General features: G+C 47.5%; 1 protein-coding gene across 2 annotated transcripts in view; it reads right to left on the bottom strand.

Annotated features, from left to right (window-relative positions):
• Positions 1-25908, bottom strand: part of MAMLD1 (mastermind like domain containing 1) — a 77888-nt gene extending 51980 nt beyond the window's left edge. Inside the window, exon 1 of one of the 2 annotated variants that reach the window (XM_035325189.1) lies at positions 25608-25908. In XM_035325189.1, the coding sequence (XP_035181080.1) occupies positions 25608-25661 (54 nt within the window). In that variant the 5' untranslated portion in view covers positions 25662-25908. The remainder of the gene's footprint in view (positions 1-25607) is intronic. The other variant, XM_035325188.1, reaches the window with a different exon arrangement.
• Positions 25909-26886: the final 978 nt, after the last annotated feature.

Below are 26886 nucleotides of genomic sequence, written 5' to 3'. Positions count from 1 at the left end.
AGGCTCGCTACACTTACTGTAATTGTCCTTTATAAGAAGAGCCCTCTAGTTATGTGAAATGACATTACCTCAGAGCCCCAGGCTCCCAGTTCTATGAACAGGAAGGAAGCAGACACACATCTCTTTAAGAGCCGTTTCCTCTCTGCTCTATTAATTTCGGAGATTAAGCAAGCCACTCCTTTGTGGCATAATAGAGCAAGATAGAGCCATTGTGTTTGCCGAGACTCCTGCTAACTGGTTTGCTACCTTGGAGGCAGGGGGATGCTGCAGCACTTGGTGCTCAGATGAAAAGCCAGAAAACTTCTCACAGTGCTGAAGCCCCCTTCTTTTTAAATGATTATTTAAGCGCAAACGAAACCAGCACCCCCCTTCCTTCCTCCCACCTCTGAGGAGGATTTTGGTGTCTCGCAGCCACAGCTCAGTGTCAGAAAACAAACACTCACATCAGACGAGGAATTCTCTTTTCCAGGGCCACAAATCAACAGCACTTATTTAATCAGGATTTTTTCCTCTGGACACACACACCCTTCACCTTCCTGTCCCTCCCTCCCCGCAGCTTTGAAGTGGAGGCACTCAATGCCCCATCACTTTTATTTTATTTTGTTTTGAAAAGAAGTCATACATCCCTTTTTGCTCTCGTTCCTGCACAGCACAAAGCCCTTCAGCTTCAGCAGCACACCAGACCGCCGACACGTCGGGAGCATGGCAGGGCCCAGAGCTCCCCAGAGGAACAGAGAGCAGCTGGAGAAGACTCGGATGATGCCTGACCAAGTCAGGTTACCTGCTCCCAGCCTGTGTTTTCAGACTCCTTCGAATGCTCCCATGGCTGATTTGTCCCTATCTTTCCATATTTCTTTCCGGACTGTTGGGCACACGAGGCTGGAAGCTCAGGGCAGGAGGAGGAAGATGGCACACGCTCACGGCCTTCGAGCCCCAGCAGCAGCAGGAGGAGCAGAGAGCTGCTGGCTGGCACGGAAAGGCAGCAGGCCCGACGCTGTTCCTACCGTACCTTCCCTTGCAGCACAGAGCCGGGAACACAAAACCCACCGAGATAAAACAATCTGCCCATTCAGCAGCTTTCTTTTCACAAGCTGCTTCATCTTTACAGCCTGCCCCCCTGCCCCCCGCCTTCCCGGTCTGCGATTGAAAACTTCAGAAAGAAAAGAAAAGGCAAAAGGAGTTCTGCAGACAAAGCCCCGATTCTCCGCAAGCACACCAGCAAACACGGTCACGGTGCTCTGGGCACAGTGCTGGCAAGTCGCTGCGCTGTGGCCTGGAGGAGTTTGCTGCCCAAGCTTCGCTTCAGGTTTTGGGACCCTGCCCCGATGAGAAAGGAGGGAGCTGCAGCTCCTGAGCTTTCCTGGCCGTGCTGGGGCCAGGGCTGCCAGCTGGGTACGCGTAAGCTCCGCGCCATCTCCAGCGGCTCCCTTCTGGGGCTGCTCCACACCAGAGTGCTGGGTTGGCTTCTTGGTGATGTGGTTTTTAATTTTTTAAAAAGAGGCTTATTACTATGAGACAGAGGTACTTTTCCCGTGTTTGCAGTAGTGTAGTACTTCCCCAGTTCATACCTCACAGGTGACTGAGCAGCAGTCAGAGGCCAACACGCAGCTGTTACTTCTGGACTGAGCAGGGTGTGAATCTGCAACTGCAGGCAAGCAACACTCTATCCCTTGCGGCCTCTGGACTCCTCCTTAATAAACTAAACTAAAACTCAGTTGGTTTTCACTTTGGTCTTTCTTTTCCTACAGTTGCTACAGATCTACGCAACGCACACCCCTTACCCCTCCTCCAGCACGGAGACACGCAGGGAATCTCAGCAGCACCACGCATCCGTAACACATCCCTGCACTTGGCCGCAGTCAAAAACAGCGTTTTTCCCTGTATGCTGCAAATTTCACCCAAAACACAGGCCCCACCTGCTCTGGTGGACACACCATCATCCTCCATCCATACCCATGGTCCAAGAGCAGAGAAAAGGTGGCCGCAAAAGGCAGAGAAGCACCGGGGTGTTACGGTGTTTGCAGTGAGGTACAGGCACTGGCTGGCAGCAGATGCAGGAGGTGCACACGGGGGCTGTGGGCACCATCCCTAGCTCCTGGTGGGGACGCCTCCGGTGCCTGGATGTGCTCCTGGGCACCTCCACTAGAGCAGATGTGAGAGTCTGCACCGAGCTGCACAAAAACATGCATGTTGGTCTTCACAAAGTGCTTTGCAGGAAGGATGGTGGGGGAAGCAGCCTACCTGAGCAGTCTTGGAAGACCTAACAGGCAGGATTTATTAGTTTTAATAATAAAATATTAAAAAATCTACCCCGATCATAAACTCAGGGGCTTTGAATCACTGCAGAAAGAGACATGGAGTTTTTTTTTAAATGTAATTTTGGAGTTTAGAAGCCCAGAATAAGTGGCAATATTAAAATCATCAGTCAAAGCAACCCTGTCTCCAGCACACAAACATTTTCTCACATCTTCTATAAACACAAATCTTATTCTCTCATTGCCTTTATGCCAAACCCGAGACAGCAAACAAGCACATTCTTTGCTACCCTCAACCTCAAGGGGCTGCAGAGGTGCCTCTCCACCCGCTGTCCTTGTCTCGAGGTGGGCTCCCTGTGCTGAAAAGGTTACGTATCACCTCCCTGATTTAACCAGAATTTGGTGGTAGAAAGGGTCTGGAACAGGACTTCGCATTTGAGGTAATACCATGCTTATGGGAAGGTGTTGCAGCTCCCAGCTCAGGAAAACAGCTAGCTATCTCCTTAACACCCTATCTGCACAAATAAAATCTGTGTCGGGTTAGTTACAAATGTGAACTTCAGCTGTTTGTATAGGAACATTTTCAAAGAATCAGAATGGCCTATTAGCTTTCATTTAAATTGGTTCCTAATGGAGTAAATAAAATGAAAAGGGATGTTTTTACACAGCCTGTCTAAACCACAGCATACACCAGTTGATAATCAGTGTAATTACCTCGTTCAGACCTGAGTCCTCCTGGTTTCGGCAGGACTGAAATTCTGCCCCTAACACAGCTTCCCTTTCAGATGTGTTAAATCGCAGCTCTGCCATGGAACTGTTACCTTCAAATAGCATAAAAGAGAAGCACAATAGAAACAAACTGCATGAACAGCACTCAGCTCTCCACAGGCACTTTGAACGAAGAAAAGAAAAATGAACGTAAATGAATCAGAGCATAATTTCTTCGAAATCTGGTACTTCATAAAAAATTACCAGTCTTTCTTCACACAAAGAAATATCTTTGTAATGCTTTGCAAGAAACAAAAGCAGGCGAAGGCGTTACAGCGATAAGCTAAAAATTGTTCAACTCTAAAAACAGATTGTAAAATGAAGGGGAAAAATCCCAGTGAAAGCCGAGAATAAGGCTTCCTAATCTTACACCGAAGGCTTGTAAATGTGCAAGCTCAATACCTCACAACCTTTTTGAGTAAATAAAGCTTTAAAACGTTCTTTCTTTGGCGTGACTGAATTCCTTCCCAATGTGACCTCAACATGCCATTCCTCTGTCTCTATCTGCCGACACAGCAGAGCTGCTGACCTCTCACCACTGACCTGCGCAATCAATACGCCGCCGACAAACTCTCGCAAGAGAAACGCTCCACGGGCAAGTTTCTCCCTCTCCCCATGATTTCAGGCAGAACTTTTCCTAGGGCCCCGGGCTGTGCCTTACCAGGCAAGATGGGGTTCACAAAAGCTTCGTGGGAATTCCCTGTCCAAACCTGTGAAACCCGCAGTGGTTTTGCTCTTGCTTGCAGTCCCACGCACTGCTGTCATGCTGTGCGCAGGATTGACAAGATCTCTACCTTGTGTTAGGGATTTTGCGTTGACTGTCGATCCAAATTCACCTAACTCTGCACAAACTGTTGGAGAGTAAGATAAATGACATCAGAAAGTACAGAAGCTTATTAAAGACTCGCCCAAACACCGATTTGCGAAGTCTCATCTTAAAGGACGTCATTAACCAAAAAAATGCACACCGTCAATCACAAATGCCTGGAAGAAGATAAGAGATGAAGACGTGTCAGAAAATGATAGCAGTATTATGGAAATGTTTCAACTGCCTTCCAACGCTATAAATTCTGCTGTATTGTTGCACTACACCTAACAATAAGGAGGTATCCAATGCAATGCTTATATAAATATGATTCAAAGAAGAACTGCATGCCCTGTTTTGAAAAGATACTTTGACTCTAATGGGTCTATAATTTAAAAGTGTTACAATACACGGGACCAGCAAAGTGCTGCAACCTGTTTTAATGGGGTACAGAAAAAGAAAAATCATTCCCTGCAGTGCTTGCAGCAAACACACTGAAACATTGATCTAGATATGGGAAGCCAGAAGAATGAAAACTATTAGAGACCGGCCGTAATCAGAAACGAAACTAATTAGTCCATACAGTCTTTATCAAACTGAGTGAAGACAAAGGTACGGCAGAGGTTCAAGTACTGAAAAGGAACTTAAGGGAATGAAAACTGAAAGAATCACAGAGTAAATTCCTGTTCCTCTGAACCTCTTCCTCTGATGTTTAATATGCTTAACAGAGACAGAGTTTCTCTTTCTCTCTATAAACATATATACTAATTTAAATAGCATATATATTCTTAAATAAATATAAAATCTAAGGAACACTTGCAGTGGCTCTTAAAATGATAATAGTAGCTTGCTAATGCAAGACACCTGAAATTTGAACACCCAGTAAGCCTGCTAAAATTTGTTCAAAATGCTACTTCTCATATGTTTCACATAGTCCAGGAGACTGATTTATTGTTTCTCCCCCCGCCATTTAAAAAGAAAAAAAAAAATGGTAGTATGATTGCACCAGTGTTTTGGAGTGTTTTGTGAAATTCAGAATGCAGATAAGGATAACACCCGTTTATACAGAACTTTTTTCAGTCGCTACAACTTGAAGGCACGTGCATTTTCTGTGCATTTATAGGACTCACTAGTGACAAAGATTAGCTCTTTAAAGAGCAGCAAAATCTTAGTAAAAGCAATCAAGTGATTAACCTGCTCATTACAGCAGAGTGTTTGTGTTACTGTCTGCACAGCAGAGAGCTGAAACACGTAGAGCAGCTCCGACTTTTTAAAATATAAGCAAGTAAGCGTGGTTCACATCACGTTCCTCCACAGGCCGTACTGATGGATTAACACGATACCATGCCAAACTTAACCTACAAGCAGCTAAAAGCTAGCAAAGCCTTTGAGGAAGGAACTTGGCGCTGCTGATGGGTGCCCTGGCCCTCCGATGCTGCCAGCCGCGCTCCTCGGGCTGAGGCCTCTGCAGCTGGCGGTGCCAGGCCCGCTGCTGCCAAGCTGATGCTGAGTAACTTGGTGAAGTGAGAGAATGCACACTTGGTGTTTCTACCTATTACAGGTATTTCTCAGTGTAAGAGTAGGAGTCGAACCTCCTGTCTGGGAGGAAACCACCACAGGTTTCCAGCCACAGCCCTGTGCAGCTCAGGACCGGCAAACGCGGCCTGTGGAAAAGCCGGGCACCCCTCTCTGCTGGTTTCAGTGTGCAGGGCACGGGCGTGGAGAGGCAGGTGCTGGTCAGGACAGGAGGCAGAGATGCAAGCAGGAGCCCTTGGCTGTCAGCCCTCATCCTCACCAACCTCACACCGTGCCCAAGGCTGCGTCAGCTGCTGGGCTGCGTGGGCACGGGGCTCCGCCGCGGGGACGGGCCACAGCCCATGAGGGCGGAAGAACGCGCAAAGCCTACCTCCCTTGATCTCTTCCCTCGCAGGAAGCCCTTGAGACCCTGATGCTCTCCAGGTCAGAGCTGTGTGGGAATACCCGAGCCGTGCTGGGTTGGCTTTGTGGTTTTTGGTTTCTTAAACCTAGGTGGAATGAACTGAAAGTGACGCTTCAAGAAGAAAACAAGAATGCAGCGCCAGAGAAGCGCCGTAAGTAGGTAGATTAATAAAAAAAAAGGCTCCTAACTTCTTATCTTTGATGGTATTCAGTACTATTTTAAATATTCTCAAAAGAATCACAAACACACAGAAGGTCATATGTAAAATCCCTGATGAAGCAATTTAATGCTAAATTAAAGCAGAAACTAGGTAAGCCCAACTCTTGGGATCTCGGGTATTTTTAAAGACTAGAACAGAGTCAGCCCTACCCAAGAACACCACGTGTTTTCAGCTTTTTAAATATTTATTTCCAAAATTAAATAGAGTAGGTTTAGCTGGTTCTTACAGCTTAGCAGGAAACAATTTAATTTCCAAGCCAATTGTATATTGACAGTTGGCAACAACGGTTTTACTTTATAAAAAGAGAATGGGAAAATAGTTGTGCATTTCTGAAACGCTTCCAGAAAATTTCCTTTGAGAACACATTCAGTGAAAAGTATACAAACAGGCATTAAACATGAATGTAATTTAATAAACATCCACTCTGCTATATGGTGTGATAAATAGGTAATAAGAATGTAATACAGGCATTTAGCTTTCAGCTTCCAAAGGAGCTGGAAGCTAAAACAATAATACTTTCATTAGACTCTCCTGCCTGGCATCAAGAGCCAATTTCCACCTATTAATATGGATTTCTATTACCCGCCTTGTGAATACTGTTAACCCATTTATCAAGCAAGAAGCCATACTTTTGTCACTTATTACAAGCAGAAGGGGAGCAGAAGGATTGCTAAACCATGTCACATTAAAGCATCAGATTAAATCATTTGACCTAGAAGATAAAAAGCATTCCACTTACATTTAAAATGAATTAAAAAAAAAAAAAAAAAAAAAAAAACAACAAACCAACAACCAAACCAAACAACCCCAAACCTGCTCGTATTACAGCGAAGATGGCCTTTTGCAGGATCAAATGTTTCCTTGCTGCATCAGAAGGAAAAAAAAAAATCACCGTCTGCAGACTAATTGTAAACTCGGTGCATGTGTAATTAAACATGCCTCATTGGTTCTCTTGATATGTCAATAGTGGGTAGGAGGAGGTTGATTTAAGTTAAACGACTCAAGTCTTACTGAACATTTGCCCCTTTCTGTGTCCTCTAAGCAAAGCATCATTTAACAAAACAACCTCAGCCAAATATGAGGAGCTTGGAATTAAGTGTTTATTATTCAGATTACAGCGGTGCCCCAGACACGTCGGGACTGATCCCTTCCTTGGCAGAATCGCTCCTGATTTCTGCCACAAGCAAACGTGCCCTGAGAGAACGGAGCCGCTTTCCCCGCCGAGCAGAGGCCAGGGAGATGAATGGAGGGACTGCGGTGCTATCGCAGAGATGACAGGCACGCAGCGATTAATCACGTGGCTGCTGCTAAACACACTAAATTCCTGCTTTCCCACAGTGCAGGAGTCTCCTTTTCCTCCTGCTCGGCTCCCAGCTGCAGCCAGCCCTGCTCAGTGGGTCCAGCCAGGCACACAGCCTTACCTCCTCTGGCACCCCACTGCTCCACCACTCACCCTCCTTCCTGGGCAGGGAGATCACAGTGTTCTTCTTGTCCTTCACACAGGATCAGGTTGTAAAGATCTATCCCGCTCCAGGGACAACCCTTTATCTAACAGGTCTGCTCCCATGCCCACGATAAAAGCTCCGCAACAGCCACCTCACCCACTTTCCCCAGAGTGATGACCCAAGAGAAGTATGCGTATTCCTCCTACACAGCTCAGATGCCAAAAATACTTAAGACCTCAATCCACAAGGGAGAGTTGGGATCAAGTAAAGCAACAGAATGTAAGCAAACTTTCTGAAGTTATAATACTTATAATTTTTCTGGTCTCCGTTCAGAGGAGGCATTTAGGATATGTGGATTCTTCAAGCAGGATGTCTCAGCTTTCCTTGCTTTATTTCTACCTGTTGTAGGTCAGCAAACCTAGTTCACTTAACTTCATCTGAGTGCTGCTGGTTTACCCCACTCACCTGGCTATTCTTGTTTTGACTGAATTCTGTAAAACTATTGAAATCTGCCAGCATATTTCCTTTGCCAACAATCCGTACAAACTTCACCCCCCCTCCCCTCCCCACCACAATGTTCTCTCCCACGCAATTTGAGCCAAGGGACCTCCAAAACTCCTTCTCAAGAAAACATTTTTCCTTTCCTTCTTGGAAATCTTGCAGCGAGCAGAAAGCTGGAGTTACTCAGAAGTCATCAAGCCATCAGGCTGCTCATTATAGTCCTGAATGCAATTATCACCAAAAGTAATTCTCTGGGGGGTACTACGGGCTGGCCAATCTTACAGCCTTTTCAAATGACTGGAAGAAGTACTGCAGCTTTGTGAAAGAGATTCGGAATGCCTTTCAAACTCTTGGCTAGTCATTTTATCCTGTATTTCACCTTTCTGCACGCTGCAAATTCATCCATACCCATCTCTTTCTCAGTGATCCTTTAATCCTTTTCTGTTCATGGTGCAGCTCGGCACAAGGATGGGTGTATTTCTGTAAGCTGAGTACTCAGGAGGCTCTATCAATATGTATGCATGACGCAAGGAAGAAACATATTTCTGCTGAAGAAGAATCAGAAGTTGAGGTCAGACGTTTTATAGTTTGGCCAGATTCTGATAAGACATATTAGGAATTCATAGGGCTTTTATCATTTTCAGCAGCAAGAGGATTAGACTCTATGCTGACAAGAGCAAGAACATCAATTGTTAGGAGAAATATGTGCCACACTGAAACACAGTAAGGCACCTGAAAGACATAACATACTGCCTGATAAAAACACTACAAGCACTTTCAAATTCAGCCCAGCGATGGCTGGCTGAGGCAGTGCTTCATTGGTCTGCCAGAGCCAGAAGTCCAAGGATTTCAGCGCTAACACTCAGAAATGTGACAGAACTGCAAAGGGATGCTGTGCATTAAACCACAGCCTCGTGCAACAGCATGTATTCAAACTATGGGTAGCAACCTAAAGCCCTGGCTGCAGGACAGAAAGAAACATTAGGACTCTTTATTTGGATTCAAAAAATGTGTCCAGTAAGCTGGCACTACTGATGAACGGACTCAAGTCTTAATTCCAAAAAACATTTCTTTTTCAAATTCACAGAAAAGTAGAGATATCAAATAATAAAAATGATCTCCCACCTATCTGAAGACGCCCAAACCAAAAAGCATCTCAGATTCAACCTTCTTCTCCCCAAAATATTCAGAGCACCACAAATGTTTACAAACTAAGTGACTTTTTGTTCCGAACTTCTAAAACCCTTGACATTTGTTCAGGTTGTGCATCATTTGATTTTAATTACAGATTTTTTTTATCCCTTAAATTTGACTAAAAATGATGTGATTTACAAAGCAAACAAGCCAGTTAAAGAAAGCTAATTAAATTCACTAGAGACAGTCTTGCTTTTCCCCTCAGTGAGTGTTTATTTCAGCTCCCAGTGCTCTGATAGCTCCTGACAGCTTGCTGGGACACAAGAAAGAAGTAGGTCAGGGTAAGCCGGAATCAGCAACAGAGGATCCCATTAGACAGGCTTGTAGGGTAATACGGAGATCGAGGAAGTGTGTGATGTAGTGACAGTGTTAGAGACACATAACAAACAGCCTGAGGACAGCCTCCAGCAGAACCGGTACGTTTATCTTCTCTCTGCTGTAATGACCCCTCGTACAGCTTATCCAGTTTGTGATTTCTCATACAAGAGGTGCTGTAGAAACCTAATGACAAAAACGTACTCACAGTTTGCTAGATTATGCAAAGCCAGAGGCAGCGCTAGCGCCGGCTCCCTTCCCACAGAGCCCCTACCCGCAGGTTACGCCGCCTGCCAGCCTCCAGAGCAGGCAGCACCGACATGAGCAGAATACGGCCAGCCTCGCGCTAGCTGGGAACGCGGCGAGGAATCCTCCTGTGCACAGAGATCAAAGGACAATAAGACTGGCTTCTCCTAACCAGCTTCTAAAATATTATCCTGGTGATTACGGTCGAGGTGCCTACAGCGGAGCTGGAAACACCAAGAAGACAGCAGTGAGAAAAGCTGCCTCAGCAGCGAGGCAGCACAGCCCAACTGCAGCAGGGCGCGAAGGATGCTGCTGCTCTCTGTGGTGGGGCCACGGTGAGCTGCTGCTGGCAGCTCCCAGCAGCAGCCCCAGCCGCCCCAGTGCCATCCAAACCATCGAGGCACAGCGCACGTACGGCTGCGGATGTGTGTCCTCGTGCCCTGCCAAGCAGACAAGAGCAGCTGCAAAATCTGTGGTTTGTACCGGGGATTCCAGCTGGGGCTGCTGAGCAAGGAAGGGACAGCAGCAGAAGCAGGGAGCAGACAAAAAAAAAAAAAAAAAAAAAAAAACAAAAAACCACCACCAACAAAAAAAAAACAGAAGCGATCAGTGTAAAATATAAAGTGCTTTATGTATCTTCCACTATATTAGGTTTTTTAATGAAAAGTGTATTTTACTGGATATGTGAATATACCTGGACACTTGCTAGTGTAACAATTTCCTCCTGAAGAAAAGAGTTTTTTATTTTAAAGTGCCTTGGCAACAACAGCAGAAAGCACAGCACCATAAACTCTGCAGTGTGATGTTCAGTTAGAGGCAGGCTCAAGCTCTGCTCTCCCACTTTTCTTGTTCTCGTGCCTACTGCTCACACCACGGAAAGTTCAAAGTCTCTCGGGCGGGATCTGACAGCCTGCACATACCCAAACATTTCAATTACCAGAGCCAAGTTCCCAGGCTTGCACAAAAGCCAGAGATACTCTCTCCAGCTCCAAACTGTGTAACTTGCATTAAAAAGAGAGCAAGCGTGTGCTACCCTAGAAAATAGGTAAGCTTGACAGGAACAATTTAAACCGCCATGGGCATAAACAAACACAAATGGAGAATGTTGTTTTATTCTGTTCAGAGCTTGATGCATTCCCTTTGCTTGGAGAAGTCTCCAGCAACCACTTAAAGTAAAGTGTCTGAGTTATTTCTCCGAAACGCTGGAGTCCACGCTGTCGAAGCAGCCTGCATTATTTTCAGAGTTGCATTTTGGTCCCATTTGTTTTCATGTTTATTCGATCAGAGTGCATCATGTTCAGCGTTTCTCCCACTCTTTGTTTCCAGTTGCAACCTTTCTGCAACACAATTCATCTCCTGTGCTAGCAGCGCTTCCTGCTCTTCAGGGGGTCAGTCTCTCCGGTCATTTGTACCCACCCATTTTCTGACACAACACATCCCTTTCCTGCAATTTTGACCTAAGCAGACAGTTCCACCGCGTCCACAGAGCTCTTGTCCGAGTGACGTCTGTTTGCTCCAACCCTAAGCATGCGTGTAAAATCCCCACCCGGCCAAATGCCTGGAGAAAAGTCCTAAAGGAAAATATGCACATGCTAAAGAAAATACAAATTAAGATAAAAGCACTAAAATCAGGGAAGAAGACAACGAGAATGATCAGAGCCGCACTGCCTGCAAGGAAGGAAGGAAGCTTTTAACAGCACTAAAATATAAAATTGATTTGTACACATATTTGATAAAAATCAATACAATTAGCAAGTAACTGAATACTAGAAAGGGAAATTGATTGCTCGAGGGCCCAGAGGACTCAGGGCAATCAGTCCATTCTTCTAGCTCCTCCACTCTTAATAAAAATTTACTTTTTCATAATCCTGCCTGAACTCTTTGCCCATTAATAATGCCACTAAATAGCTCTTCTTTTAGCACTATTATTGCAGACCTGCTCGAATTACATTTGGAGGCAGTTTAGAGTGGCATGGTCTGGCCATTTTGCTATCTGCAGCACAAACCTCCAAGCAATAGCATAAAAGAATACCGGCTAATGAACGGGAGCATGGGAACACTTGAGAAGAGCTTATAAAATTAAGTACCAAAGTTTAAATAAACGGATTACCATAGAATTGATTTGCTACATCAATTTGGTCAGCTTTTGCTGATACATCATTCCTCCCTCAGAGGAGGAGAGGCACCGTTTCGAAACAACTAATTAAACATTTTGAACCATGGCCTCGCAAGGAGAGCGGGGTGGCACCGCTCTGCTCATCCGCTTCCCTTCCCTCACCGCCGCCTAAAAATTGTTACTCCACGCGGAATGGGGACGGGATTTATAGCCATATCTAGACCAAACGAAGCGGCTTTTACAGCCACCACCTCGAATCAGGCTTCAGTTTCGGACAAGGACAATCTCCTTCTTCTTTCATGCAGGGCCAGAGGGATGAGGGGCGGTCGCTCTGCCACGTGCTTCCCCTGACCAGGCCGTCCACCGCAGCCAGCCTGCTGGCAGGGCTGCAGGCCGCCCTGTTTCTCTTTCAAAAGGTCAGATGGGTGCTCATATAAGAACTTTCTCGGATGTTGAGCTTTGTCCACTGACTCATCTTGATAGGAAGCTCTTTAAACCAAGACCTACGTGTGGGCCCTCACCCAATGCTCTGCCCGGCTGCAGTCTGGGCTGGCGCAGCGCTGCTGCTGACCCAGGCCCTGGCCCAGCACTGAGCTCTGTGAAGGGCCCTACCCAAGTCAGAGGAAAAACAAACAAACAAACAAAAAAACAACAACTCATTTTTCCATATTAATCACTTCACACATGCTTAAAATTCAGTATTATTCAATCACATTCTCCTCCATCTCCGAGGGAACGTCTCCAGCCATCCAGAAATCTCAACACATACTTAGGCCTCCAACAGCCTGGCTGGACCAGTGGTTCCAGTGAGCCATGATATCAGCCTAAGGAAGGTCTACGGATGCTTGGTGACCCAACCAGCACTCCGTGGTGACACCTGGGTGGATGACACACTGCAGTTCCAGGGAAGGAGAGCGGCACATCACTCACCAGGCACCAGCTGAGCGCCACAGGTGCAGCTGCAACAGCCGCTGAGTTGCCTCACCACATCCTTATGATTTTCTTACTCCAAGGTCTGTCCTACTGCTTCTTCTCAGAAAGAAGAGACACGAGTCTGGAGACACGGATAGAAACCAGAAATTACAGTTTCCGCACTCGCCTTCTTTGTAACCACGAGCAAGTGACTTTAATCTCCCTACCTCAGTTTCCCTGCCTACTAAAGTAAAAGACAGACAGTAGAATTTATTTCACCCAACGCATACATCTTCTGTGAAGATGAAATGCTTGTTCTGTGTGAAGCACTCGGGAGATGAAAGGCATCAGGCACACATTAATCTTAGTCTCCACACCCACCAAGAGGATCTCCAGGACGTAGATTGGGATTTGTGTTTAAAGAGTCTTTCTTTGTGCAATTCAGGAAGTGTATGTTCTTGGAGAAGTATAGCTAAATTAAAGCTCATCAAGAATTCCCATGTTAATCAGCCTTCTAGTCTTTGGGAGATCAGAAGAAGGGTGCTGCTCCCATTTTAAAAGACAGCATAGGGCCACGGAACAAGCTACATCAAGCTGGCTGAAGCCCATTTGCAGCACAGTCATGGAGGAAACTATAGGAGTTCATCCACAGGCATTCATCTCCGAGCACGCACACTGGTAAATCAACTCCTATTCGGTAATGAAATGCAGAGTGACTCATTTTTCCTACGTGTGAGAAGAGAACCAAAGAATCTTTTACTTTCCTGTCTGCCTTTATAAACACTGAATTACATCTCTTTCCTTCGGAGAAGCTATAAAAGAGAACGACTCTCTCTTCAGGTTGGCAGAACCCAGAGCCAGGTTAAGACCCCAGAATTATGTTGAAGAAGGAGGTTTGGGAAGTTGGCTTGCCAGCAGCAGGCACCACCTTCAGCACCCGGACGCGGCGAGGCACGATGATCCTGCACTCGCGCTGCGGTCGCACAGACATCCCCGCGAGCTGGCCCGGGGACAGCTCACCACACTGCTCCGGGCACTGCGGCTGCTCCGTGCGGGCCAAGCGCCAGGCTGTTTACTCAACATCTGAAGCAAGTTCTGCAGCTCTGACTTAGCCCAGCACCCGTGGCTGTCCTACGGCAGCAACCAGGTGGGCTGGGAGAAAGCACCAACCATTGAATTTGCACTGCAAGGGCAGCAGCGCAGGCACACCTCAACACATGGCCCAGTGCTGGCCCCGGCTCACCAAAAGGCAGGCAGTGCTTCGGCCAGGCCAGCGGGGCTGCCTGAGCACTCAGCAGGCCCAAAGAAAAGTCCTTCAGACCAAATCAGCTGAAGTGACACAGAGCCACGATCACTGGCTTCCCCCCACACCTCTGTGCCGGCCAATCTCTCTAGCAGAGCGATGTGAACAAAGGTACAAAAGCAGGAGGGCAAGAAAAAAAAAAAGAGTCACAAACTTGAAAGAACAATAATACAAGAGAGAGAGAAAACGCACCCGTAAAGTCAGTGCTGAGGAAGCACTGAGTGAGCTGGCAGACAAAACATTTTCTGCTTAAGTGGAAGCCACAGGAGATGCCAATCTGGTGGACATGCCCATGAGGAACCATCTCCATCCACCTCCATCCTTTCCCCCTCATCACCCTGCCCTTGATGCCTGCCTGGCTTCCCCAGCCCGTGGCTTTGCCCTCCCTTCAGTCCCAGCCTGACCCATACCACCATGCCCCTACCATGGCCTCCTCGTATCCTGGAGCTCTCCACTAGGCCGGGAGGTCCCTGCCTCTCCATCGGCGGCTCTGGCAGCCCCAGCCCGTGCAGCCGGGCCAGCCTGCGCCGCAGAGCTGGTCCACCTCCGCGCTGGGAGCCGGCGGTATGCATAAACAAGCAGCTATGCTGCAGACACGGAGCTACGCTCCGAAAGGAAATGACCACTGGATGTTATTGCACAACCTGTCTTAATAATGAACGTGCATTTCTTGAAAATGAATGCCACCTAATCCCCTTGGCATTGCAAACACGCCCAACAGGAGGGTAATTGGAGTTAATCAAGCCATGTGCTCCATGCGAAGTGTAACAGTTTGCCTCACTGCATTTCGGGGAGCAGAGGGCAAAGCACACGATGCTGCTCCTGCAGCCCTGGCACGAAGACCCCAACCTGCCTCCACCCCGGGCACAACGGCCAGCGAAGGGATGGCCTCTGAGGCTGCAAAGTGGGTGACCATTTTAAATCATGAACTAGCTGACATGCAGTTACCAGTACAGATCCTCCAAAAGAAGGACTGGCAGGCAGCCACAATGGACTTACTGGTCGCTCACCATTGCTGCTACTCTTAGGATAAAACCAAAGCCCCTGGCTTGCATAAGACTTTCAATAATTAGCTCATGCCTTAACTTCACAAGTAACAACATCCAAAATCAGTTCCATGCACGTGGGTAACTGGGGGTTCCTTATGCAGCAGCACTTGACGCTGCTGCTGTAGCTCACATTTCTTAGCATGCTGTCTTACTAAAGACTCCAGATTGTACATGGCCAGGAATGTGAGTGTCTGTAACCATTCAGAGTGGCTAACTTGGAGTTCAGACTCTCTCTGTGGACAGTCACTCAAATGCTCTCTATCTCACTGGATTTTTGGGGGTAGGGTGAAGGGTGAGAAGAGCTGTCAAGAGGAAAAAAAGAATTTGTAGAAGATGTGTAGAGCCAAAAGGATTTTAAAGAAAGGACAACTAAGACTGCCCAAGTCAAGCTTTTCCAGATGTATTGGAGTGTCTGAGAAGCATGGGGAAAGCAATGAACAGTTCAGCCTGCTACATTCAAGATTTTCAAAATTTATAACCAACAGAAGACACACACACCTCCCAAAACACAGAGCACACCCCACAGCACCCAGTTACTGTTGGAGCGCACGGAGAACTTCCTCACACCCACTGACTGGTCCAATGCCATGGCCGCCCCCAAGCATTTCTGGAAGCAGCATTTCTGCAGCAGCACCGTGCAGAAACGCTTCATGTTTATTAACTTGTTTGGTTTCGATTGTTGGATCGGTTCCCCATTCCCAAGGCACTCAGATTTATTCTTTTAGCTTAACACTACAACATAATCAAATCACTGTATTAAGCTGACAGACTCTGGGAGCCCTGAAGGGGAGGGGAGAAAGGCATCCAGAGAAGCATCTACATTTTTTCTTACATCCTTCACACTTGCCCTGAACTTCAGATTCTACCCATCTACATCTCTGGAATTCAAGAATATTGAACTTTAACTGACACGAGAAGTTATTTGAAGATGCACAACTTTCACTTGAAATTAAGGCTGATCTACCTTGGGGGATCAGGGACCAAGATTCACTTCTCATAAAGACTGAAGAGCCCAAATGTGCTCTCTTTCTGCTTCAAGTCAAACACAAGTGCTGCTGCAACAACGAAAACATCCTTCCGACGCTAGGTAAAGTTCAAGCTAACCAATCCATAAATAAGATGAGGAGATGGAGATGGCGGATTCAAACATGCCTTTGTGCCCTTCCATCGAATGTGTAGAATAGGTAAGAACAGGAAGACAATGGAGATGGCTCAAAGAGTCAAGATTAATATGAAAATTGAGAAAAAGGGCACTCTTTTGGATTTCGACTCTTGACTCTTCAGTGTGATTTATTTCCAGCTTTATGCACTGAAATACCAGAAAATATTTAGCACACAACCCTTGATGTGGAAGACAAAAGAATTTTTTGGACTTAGACAAACTCCAATGTCCTTGTCTAATGTTACCCAATGCAGAATTAGAAACAAATTAGTGCTTGCATAGTGCTGTGTGTTTAAAAATAATTTGAATGAGCCACTGCTTGAAGTATGGGAAGGGTCCTCTGTTATTATAAACCAAACATATTTCATTTTAGACTACGCTCAAACTGACAGGATAAAGCTTAAAAAAATCAAATTGGGGAATTTCTTTAACGGAGAAAAAACAGGAAAACAAACTTCACGGAGCTTATGATCAAATAATCTTATGGTTTGGACTTAAAATACCAACAATGTCAGGCATTTCAGTGTAGTAGCATCAAAACTAGATATTTACTACTTGGTAGTGAGTAACCCTTTGAAAAGGGAGGAACAAAAATTCCTTTTTAATGAGTCACCATTTGGCAGTCAGAGATCAAAACCTTTTGCCTGTATTTCTGACTGCAGCATTGTATATACTTGGGGTTTTCTCCGTCTGTGTGACTTTATTTAAATCAACAGAGTTAATTAAGAAAATAAGTAAGTTAAAAGAACAGGAAAAGTGAAGTTCTTCAAAGTGTATGACAATCAGCACGATCTACTGGGTTACTGAAATACCATATGAATTCAGAAATTATTTCCATGTATAAACTTGGAATTGTGAAGATCCTAGTAAGATTTAAAGCAACTTGTCAAAGCAAAATGAAATTATACTCAGTATCCATTCTGATAACCACATCAAACACGTTGTGTAATTGTACTTTAACTAATGCAACTGTGCGGGGAAAAAGCTTCTAGAGCCAGGGTGGAATTGTGCATGACCGATGTCTTCATAAAATATGCATTTGTTTAACTTTGCCCAAAACTTAACCTATGAAGGGCTGGGACTGAAAATGAAACATTAAAATTACTACTTGGATGTTGACTCTGACTCTTCAGTACTATTTTTATTTCCAGCTTTATGCACTGAAATATTAGAAAATGTTTAGCACATGACCCTTTATGTGGAAAACAAACAAATTTTTGGATTTAGACAAACTCCAATGTCCTTGTCTAATGTTACCCAATACAAAATGCTGGTTTTATCTTTTTTTTTTTTTTTCCTCTCTTCTTATATCAAATTCTGAAGTTTCAGCAAAAAGGAAGATACTATGCCATGATGCCAGAAAACAAAACAAAACAAACACTTGCTTTGGCATTATAGCCAAAATCAAGAATAAAACTATCATTCATACTGGGGGGTGGGGTAGGGGTGTCAGAGTAAGATCTACTGCCTTTATTTTCAAGATACTTTCCAAGTATGTGAAAAGTCCCTAAAGAAAGACCTTAGCTAGTTACAGGCACTTATGTTTTACTAAACATTTCACTAGTTTTACTGATATTTCCCTCACCTTCACACTAAGCATCCTTAAGGTTGTAGGCATTTGGACCCTCTGAAAAAAGTCCGACAGTTTTGAAATGAGAGAAGGCATTACTCAGGCTTGGCTTTTACTTTAGAAAATCTCCAAAATTACATTTGAAAATTCACATCCACTAAAAGTTAGAACAGGGACCTACAACTGGCTCCACACCGCAATCCAACAGCCACCCCATGGAGCTGCTGATCAGCAGAAGAGTCTCCATACCTTGCTGTCACTTCATCGAACCATCCATGCCCTTACATCAGTTGATCTCAATTTCTGTTCAATTTACTTGTTGATTAGAAGTTATTAGAGTAAATAATTACAGTAATTGGCTACAGTTTGGGAATTCAGAAAATTGAAGAAAGAATTTGGAGAAATAACCTGATCTACTACAGTAGAGAGAATCAATCATCCATCGAGTTCCATTAGTCTTTTTGGCAATCTCGTGTCACTGTTGTCACAAGCCTGGATAATGATGCCACATTAATTCTCTTTTTGAGAAAGGGACTACAAGATTTGACTTCATAACCGTGTCCTACCTGACCTTGGGGAATCTTTGGGGAAAGTTTCCCATCAAACGCAGTTACAGCTTTTAATGAAGGAGAATTACCAAGTTGAGCTCATGCTCTATAACTTGAATGCATGACACAAAAATATACAACCCGTCTTCTGTTTCCACTAAATATAAATCACCAGCACATAACCAACAATTCTGCACACCCAAGCCTATGTGAGAAATAACATTTTTAAAGCCATTTCTACAAGTCTGCTCAGAGGCGATGGACATGGGGCAGAATGAAGAGGCAGCTGCTGGATCCGACCCATGTAACAACAGCAACAACAGTTCTTTTAACAAAATTGACCTAAACTGGATACAAGCTGCATTTCCCAATCCAAACCTTCCTGATTCAAATGAAAATAATAAAAAAAAAAAAACAGCAACCCACTTTATTGTAAACATTACAGAACACAGAGCTTGAAGAGATGAAATTTATTGTAAGTTTCATAACATATCCAGACTCCTTCCCTTCCTTGCAGACTATGCACTCCTCTCGGTGCAATGTGCAATACTGTATTTCTGATGTCAGCGTGAGCAGACAGAAGAGGACATATGGCCTTTTGTACTGTTCCCAAGATGCCGCATGTTAAGAAAAAAAAAAAAAGTCATTATCCAGGCTGGAAGAAACCCAGGCCATCTTAAATGTTTGTTTATTGCAGTTTGGAAGACCTTTTTAGAAAATACAACAAACTACTCTTGGATACCTAATCCTAACCCAAAATGGTGGCTGGGAACCAAGCCATGATTTGGGGGAAACTTTTGTTGACATGATAATTTGAGCATTTCTCTGTAACTAGATATCAATTCTATTCCTGTGGCTAAGACTAACAAGTTAACAGCACTATTTACCCTAGTACTGTTGTATCATTAGAAACAACAAGATTATGTACTTTAATTCTAATGCCAGCACAATTATTTTAACACCAAGTGTGTCAGATCTTACTCTATACCCCCTAAATTAATTTCAGAGTAGTGGCTAAATAAAATGACATACTTCTTTGTGCTTTTGTTATAACACGCTCATGTGCAGCAAACTGTGAAGAAAACGTAGTAATTAGAGGTTAAATTAATTCCTGACAGACAGGCAGCTTAGGAAAGCTGGGCCCTCTTCAGCAAACAGAGCAGAAAGCTTGCCAGTCCTCCCCAGCGCTGCACAAAGTGCACGCGGGATTGGCAAGCACACCCCAGGGCAGCAAAGGGGAGCGCTGGAAGTCAGAGCAAGTCCTCGAGTAGCCAACGCCTCCACGCAAATGGTGGCGACAAGTGAGGTGCAGGGCTCGAAGCAATCGCCGCTGCAGATGCTCCAACTGCCTGATCAGGATCGGCCACTTGAAATTAAAGACAGGCTTTTGCACAGCAGAACAGGCTTCTAACTGCCAGGTAATCCACCTCTGGATGTTAATAAAAGTGAACAATGGCATTATATTTCACAACGTAACTAGAAAGTTACCTTGCTGCCTCTGATTTTAATGCTGGCAATGGATTTCACTGCCCACAGCACAGCACATGCGCTGTTATTCTCAAGACACTAGCTAGGCACGTCCTGGGCAGTTGTCACTCCCAAGTCTGCTAGGACTTCCCAAGTGCTTAATTCTAGAGAAAAAAAGCATTCCACAGAATTACAAAAAAAAAAAAAAAAAAAAAAAAAAAGAACAAGACTAAAGAGGCAGCCCAGGCTCTTTGCCCATGCAGGTGTGGCCTGCAGTCAGACTGGGAGCACTGAGGAGCCCTGGCCTGGTGAGCTCCGGAGCCCTCATCTGTCCCTGCCTGGGCTGGAAAACAGGGCAGGCACCACGGACACAGCCACGGGGAAACTCAGCGGAGAAAAAAAAGAATAAAGAAAACAGTCTGTATTACAGCTGAAGTAAAAGCCAAACATGTGGGGCTGGCGGAGACTGCAGATCGGTGTGGGAGTGCATGAACAGCGCTGGTATTTCTGTACTACCCAGATCATCAATTATTAACAAATTAGGACATGCCTGATGGGGTGCTTATGTAACGCTTCTTTATCAATAAAACTGCCAAGTCCCTTGCAGGGGAAAGTGAAGTGGATTTCAACAAATCATAACACGACGCCTGCCCTCAGCCAGGGCCCGTTGCTGAACCTCATTTCCCCCTCACAGCACGGCCACCAGTCCCCAAAGAGCAATTTTGGTTGGCCCAGTGCCACTGTGGCCTCCTGGAGCAGGGGCCCTTGGTTCCCATCAGTGCCTGCTGGTGCCTTTTTGTACCGAGGCGGCAGTGCCAGTGGCAGGGAGACATCCCAAACCCTGCATCCCCCTGCCTCTCCCCGGCCTGGGCCCCAGGAGAGGCCTGCGGGCGTGCTGCTGGGCATAGCTCATGTTCCCTGTCACTCCGGCTGTGTGGCAAGGCACAGAGGAAGGCACCCGCAGCTCCTTCCTCTCCTTCACCCCTTGGGCACAACTGTTCCCCCACAGGAGCAAAGGAGAGACCAAAACACAGCCTGCCATGACACTGTCCTTCACCCTGCACCCTTTCTATTTCACTTCTCCCAGCGGAGTCAGGAGCACAAAACAATCCCCTGCCCTATTCAAGGGCCTGATCCTTGAGCCCTCAATGCTAGGATCAAACACATCTCGCTTCCCTCAGAGGAGCGAGGAGCGTTGCGGCCCCTATCCCACCACAGGGCCTGGCAAAGCCCCTCCTGGCACATCCCAGACGCGCACCAAAGCAGCTCCCAGTCAGCTTCTGCGAGTCCACATGTGCACAGGAAAGGCAAAAGGGAAGTGTTACCCGTGAGGAGGCTTCCCAAGAGGAATTAAGACTCTTCGTAACTCGTTTGCATGTGCTAGGTCTCCCCTCTCTGATGGCATCACTGCCTGGTGGCACAACTGGTGACTCGGAAAGAGCCGGAGCCCCAGGGCCCTGCTCACCCACCACCGGAGATATTCCTGCACTTTGAACAGCACTAACAGTCCGGCAGGGAAAAACAGCCAGCAGAAGAGAAGGGCATAAAGTGAAACCTTTAACTGACAAAGACGTCGGTTTTCTGTGCAAAGGGCTAGCAATAACAGTAACGATCAGGGGAAGGAGACCACGATACAAGCACAGACTGTTTTGCAAAGTTTCCCTTGAGCTTCTGGCAGCCCTGAAATGGGTTACAGAAAGTCAGAACTGTATTACTGATCACTGCCTGTTCTGCAGGGTTGGTTTTTTTTAATAAAACAATATCGTGCTTTTGCTATTTTAACTTAGATAAAAAACAATGTTCCAGTATCTTCCAACATCCCATACAACCAGAAACAACACGAATAAGGGCAGTACTAAATGCCTAAACAGTTTCTTCACATATTTTTAAGCAATTTCCTGTAGGAGTGAACCCCTTTTACGGGTGAAACAAAACAAAACTTACTACGAGCGCAGAAGAGCATCACACACATTTGGCATTTTACAGCAGCGCTCTGAAGTTCCCCTTCAAAATTACTGGCAAGGAAGGAAGTCCTGCACAATTTTAGCACCCACCATCTGAAAAAAAATGAGAGCAGTCCCAACTGTTCTTTGAGATGTATAAAAGAACAGTTGAAAAACTTACAGTTGACTGGTGCTACCTAGGTTACCCGTCAATGGCATTGAAACTGGTATATTATTAAGAGAGGTGTATGATGGGAATTGGTTTATTGTGCTGATCCATAGTAACCAACTCCTGTTCGTCCATCATTTATCTCTCTCACCAGCGACATATGGGTTTGTCTATTCACACTCTCAGCATTCTCTCTGCTCCAACAAACAGTCAGCCTTTTCTGCTGGGATAAGGAGATTTTTTAGTTACATCCATTATGTGCGTATCAACATTTATGGCAGGAAGATAATTGCCAGAGAGCTCAGGGGGATAAAAGCTCCCTCTTTATAACACAAACCCCCTTAAAAAATCAATATTGATATAAAACACCAACGCAAAGCCTTGGTGTGTCTTCTTGCTCCAGTTTGAAATATTTTTTTCCCATTTTCTTTAATAGCAAGTCAAACTGGTACGTCAGGTAGAAAGCCTTTGTACCAACTCACACCACTGCTCTTCCCACAGAGGGAAAAATAGCAGTGTACAGTGTTAATTGTTCCTCAAAGAAGTGAGTGGCAAACGTGTCAGATGTAAAGAGGGTTCCTTGGAGAGGCGCCAGCATCACTTAAACTGATTTAGCTATCTTTATTTGGAGACCATACCGATTACTAATGAATCGTAACTTATAGTCACCTTCTCCTAAATGTGGAAAAATGCTGACAACTCAGAAACAGCCAGCACAAGGGAACAATGAAAACCTGGGGATCCTGCCTTTCCTCCTACTTAAAAAGCTCAGCCAACCTTCGACTATTCCACCCCCCTGGTTTGGTTAAGTCCATTTGTCACAGCTTCTGCAAGATTTACTTTGCCTTCCCATGGCTACACACTCATAAAAGTTATTTTAAGGCGACTTTCATCAGAGTAGCAAGTAAGATAGAACATTTATTGATTAAATGACTGGGAACCAGTGAGTTGCACTGTACTTAACCTACGGGACGGCTCTGGGAGTTTACTTACTCTTGTCCTTGTGTTACCTTCTGCCTCCCTAACTTTTGTTCTGCTGAGGAATGCAGCTCGGGCTGATGCCTGTCCTGCAGCTGCACGGGGCAGGTCGGTGGGCCAGCCCGATGCCTGGGATCCTGAACTCTTTCAGTACTTCTTCCCATACCACCAGAAAGCATCTAGCACAGTAGCTCCCAGCTCCCACGTAAACTCTCTGAGTGCTACCACAAGTAACAAGATCAATAAAAATAAATAAATAAACACAAAAACTGGCACACTGTATTTATAAAACACTTCTACCTGGGTAGCAGGGAGCCATACAAAATTATTAAGAATATATATAACTGCCTCTGTAACCACTAATCTCCCCCCGATCCTTTAACAACTGTGTTAGCTTTAAAAAAATCCAAGAGACTTTGCAGGTTCAACCTACGTAGTTACAAGTGACTACAAGTGAAGCCCTGTCAATATTTGCTTTTCTGATTCTGAAGCGTTAGTTAAAAGGGATTAAAAATAGAGATGAAAAACCTCGAGTTATAAAAACCAACCAACGAACAAAAAAACTCTGAAAATAAAAGCCTAAATTAAATTTGAGCTGCTCACTTCTGACCACAGAACAGCTCTTCACTCACTCAAGAGGAGCTGCTGGCTGCATGTACCTGCCTTACAATACATACTATTTGTTTTTTATCCCTGAGCAACAGACTATTTCCTGGTTCAGTTTAAAAACTCAGTGACGTTCCAATTTCAGCCCACACATGTGTGTCACTGTCAACGTCAGTGGCAGGAAAACATTAGAAGTCACCCCTTGCTAATGCTTTCCTAACATGGAATTTCCTCCTATCTCGCTCCCCCAGCCCACCTCCTCCCTTCAGCTGAGAGCATCTTTCCCAAATTGCCTTTTTTCTCTCGCTTTCCCCCCTTCCAACCATATGGCAGCGAGAGCGAGCTGCAAATGGGCAGTGCCAGGAGCGGATGGCTGCTTTTTTAGGTGCTAGCGTGGAACTTACTCGAGCTGCGCCTGCAGCCGGCGGTGCGCGGCCGCTCTCACGCAGCCCCCACCCGGCGCTCCGCGACCCCCCCACGACCTACCCAGCCGCGGGGCCGCCCCCCCCCCGACCCCCGGCCCGCCCCCCCCCCCCCCGTCCCGGGGCCGCCCCCTGCCCCCTCGCAAGGCCACCGGCAGCGCTGCAGGGGGCGGCCGGGCCCCGCGGGCTGGGGGGGGGCCCCGAGCAAGGTGCGGGGAGGGGGGGGGGGGGCAGCCAGCAGCTGTTGGGGCCGGCAGGTTCAAGGCCGTTCGCGGCTCCCTGCCTGCCTCCCTCCCGGAGGCACCATATGCTCCAGCTCGCACACCGGCAGCTTGATTTCCCCATCACCGGGAGGGGGAAGGAGAACACACACCGGGAGGGGGGGGGAGGGAGAACACGCAGGGATTAGGGGGCTGAGCGGGGGAGCACCGGCGTTATATAACGGGGGACACACACACACTCAGCTCGCTTCACCGCCCCCCCGAGCCGCAGGGACTCAAGGGGGGGAGCCCGGCACCGCCCCCTCCCCGCCGTGCCGCCCCCCTCGGGCACACCGGGGAGGGGAAGGGAAGGGGGGAGGGAGGACCGCCCGCCCGCCCGCCCGCTTCCGACGGGGCGAGGCGCGGCGCTCGCCGGGCTGCGGCGCCCCCGCGGCCGCTCTGCAGCGCCGGGGCTGCGGGAAACAAAAGCGGTCCTTTAATTTAGATGTGGCCCCGGGGAGGGAAAGAGGGGGATCCCGAAGGGATGCAGAGCCCCTTGTTCTTCCCCCAAGGGGCCACTCGCCCTGCTGACAGCGCCCCGCCGTGCCCGAACAAAGCCGCCAGGCACCCCGGGGGGGCCGGCTGGGGGTCCCCGGCGGCGGGGGAGGGGGGGGGGGGAACGGGGACAGGGGCGGCCGGGGCCGTGCGGGGCCCGGAGGAGCCGAGCGCCCCGGTTGTGGCCGGCAATTGCTCCGATGCCCGGCGTTAATCGCGGGGGACAGAGCCCCAAACAGTTGGAAGCGTGAGTCAGCACGGGGCTTGTTGGGAACCCGCGCACCGGCTGGGGCAAGAGGCGTTCGCGGCAGCTCCGCACTCCGGGGCCGTCCCTGTCCCCGTCCCTGTCCCCGTCCCCCAGGCGAGGACGCAGCGCTGCCTCCCCGCACTCTTCCCCGGACCCACCGGCGGCTCCTCGCGGAGCCTTTTGTTCAACACCCTGCCTAGGGAACGTGCGCTCCAGGCTCCCCAAATCACCGGGCACGCCGCTGCCGACAGCGGCACCGGGACTTTTTCACACAAAAACCCCAACGCGGAGCGGCAGCGGCCCCTTCGCCATCCCAGCGACGCCTTCCCGGCGCTCGTAGCCAAGTTTGCAGGCGATGCCCGGCGGCGGGCAGCCGGGAGGGCACCGGGAGCTGGCAGCGCTGCGCACCCCGCCGCTGCCCGGCCCCACGGCGCCCCCTTCCCTTCCCTTCCCTCTCTTTCCTTGCCTTTCCCTTCCCTCCCCTGCCCCCGGTGCACGGTCCCCGCCAGGGACACGGTGCCCCGCCGGCCCCAGCAGAAAGCCGGGAGCAGTCCTTAGGGCGAGTTTGGGGGGCTTCGGGGGGGCTTCTCCGCGGAACGCGCCCCCCGAAAACTTCCCCGGGCCAAGTCCCCGCAAGCAACTCGTGCCGCGCCGCTCTGCGCTGCTACTCACCGGCATGTGGGGCTCCATGCGTGGTGCTTCTACCCGCTGGGAAACCAGCAGCATCTTGGAGTGGGGCTCAGCCGGCTTTTAGATCCACTTTGGCTGTATGGAGCAAAACCCAGCGCCGCGGAGGACTCGGAGGCTGTTTGCTCCGTTTAGGTTCCAGACAAGTTCATCCTGGCGTTGCAGTTTGCTAATGATTCACTGTCTGTCTCAATCTGCTCACTACATTTCCATCAACCCACAGCTTCCTCACTTAGAAGGTGGAGTTTGTGGGGTTTAAGTTACTGATAGGCATATCTAAGTGCTGTGTCACTCAAAGAGGAGGAGACACACACGCTCCCGCACACACTCTCACACACACCAGCCGCTCTGGGCTTAAAGGGGAAGCAGTCGCTTTCTTCTCAGAAACTGGCGACCTCAGAGGTGCAAGGATTTTTGATTTTTTGTTAATTTTTCCGTTCACGCACGGAGGCGAAGCCCGGCTGGCCCGCGGCCGGGCGGTGAGCGCGGAGCGGTGGGAGCCTTCCTCCACAGCTTCGGCTTCGTTCAGCGCAGGAGCCTCACGAAAACACTCGTGGATTTTATTCTCTTCCCAAATCCAAGTGTACAAATCACGGAAAAGACAGCCCTGGGCACAAAGAGCAAAGGTTTGAGCTCTCCCTAAACAGTGGCATTTCCCACCTCCTGACTACACCACGGCCAACGCTCTTAGCGCTCATAAAAGGGTTAAGCTCACCTCGCACAGGTGAACCCAGGTTAGCGAGAAGGAAACAGCAGAGCTGTTTCGCTTTCCCCCTTTGTGCTAGGCACATCTCTCTCCAAAGACAGGTACAAACCCGAGCTGAGAGCCGCCATAAATCCACGCACCTCCCATACAGTTTAAACACGCTTGTTTCGAGCCGCACTCAGACAGACCATCCCCAAAAACCAAGAACCTTGGACTGCACGTAAAGGACCAGGACAGGCAAGCTGCAGGCAGTTAGGAGAGCACGATGAGTCCCCAAATAATTGATGGTAGAACTTCCTTTCATTACCTTCCTAAATTTGTGCGACTGCCACCCCGGTCCTGCTGTCTGGAGACGCCGGACACCCTGTACCAGTGCGCTGACTCAGTGGATGAGAGGTGGGAGACACAGCACCACTGCTAATGAAGTGTCTGATTTCCCATCAGGCATGAAACGGTGATGTTGGTAAATTACCCTCTATAAAATTAAGAAGTTATTTAAGGAAACCCAGTTATTGTGCCCAAATACATTCACATGAAGTCAGGATCTGGCCTCACTTT

This window comes from Oxyura jamaicensis, chromosome 4, assembly GCF_011077185.1.
Source record: "Oxyura jamaicensis isolate SHBP4307 breed ruddy duck chromosome 4, BPBGC_Ojam_1.0, whole genome shotgun sequence".
Taxonomy (NCBI): domain Eukaryota; kingdom Metazoa; phylum Chordata; class Aves; order Anseriformes; family Anatidae; genus Oxyura; species Oxyura jamaicensis.
This window is presented reverse-complemented; position numbering and strand designations above follow the sequence as displayed.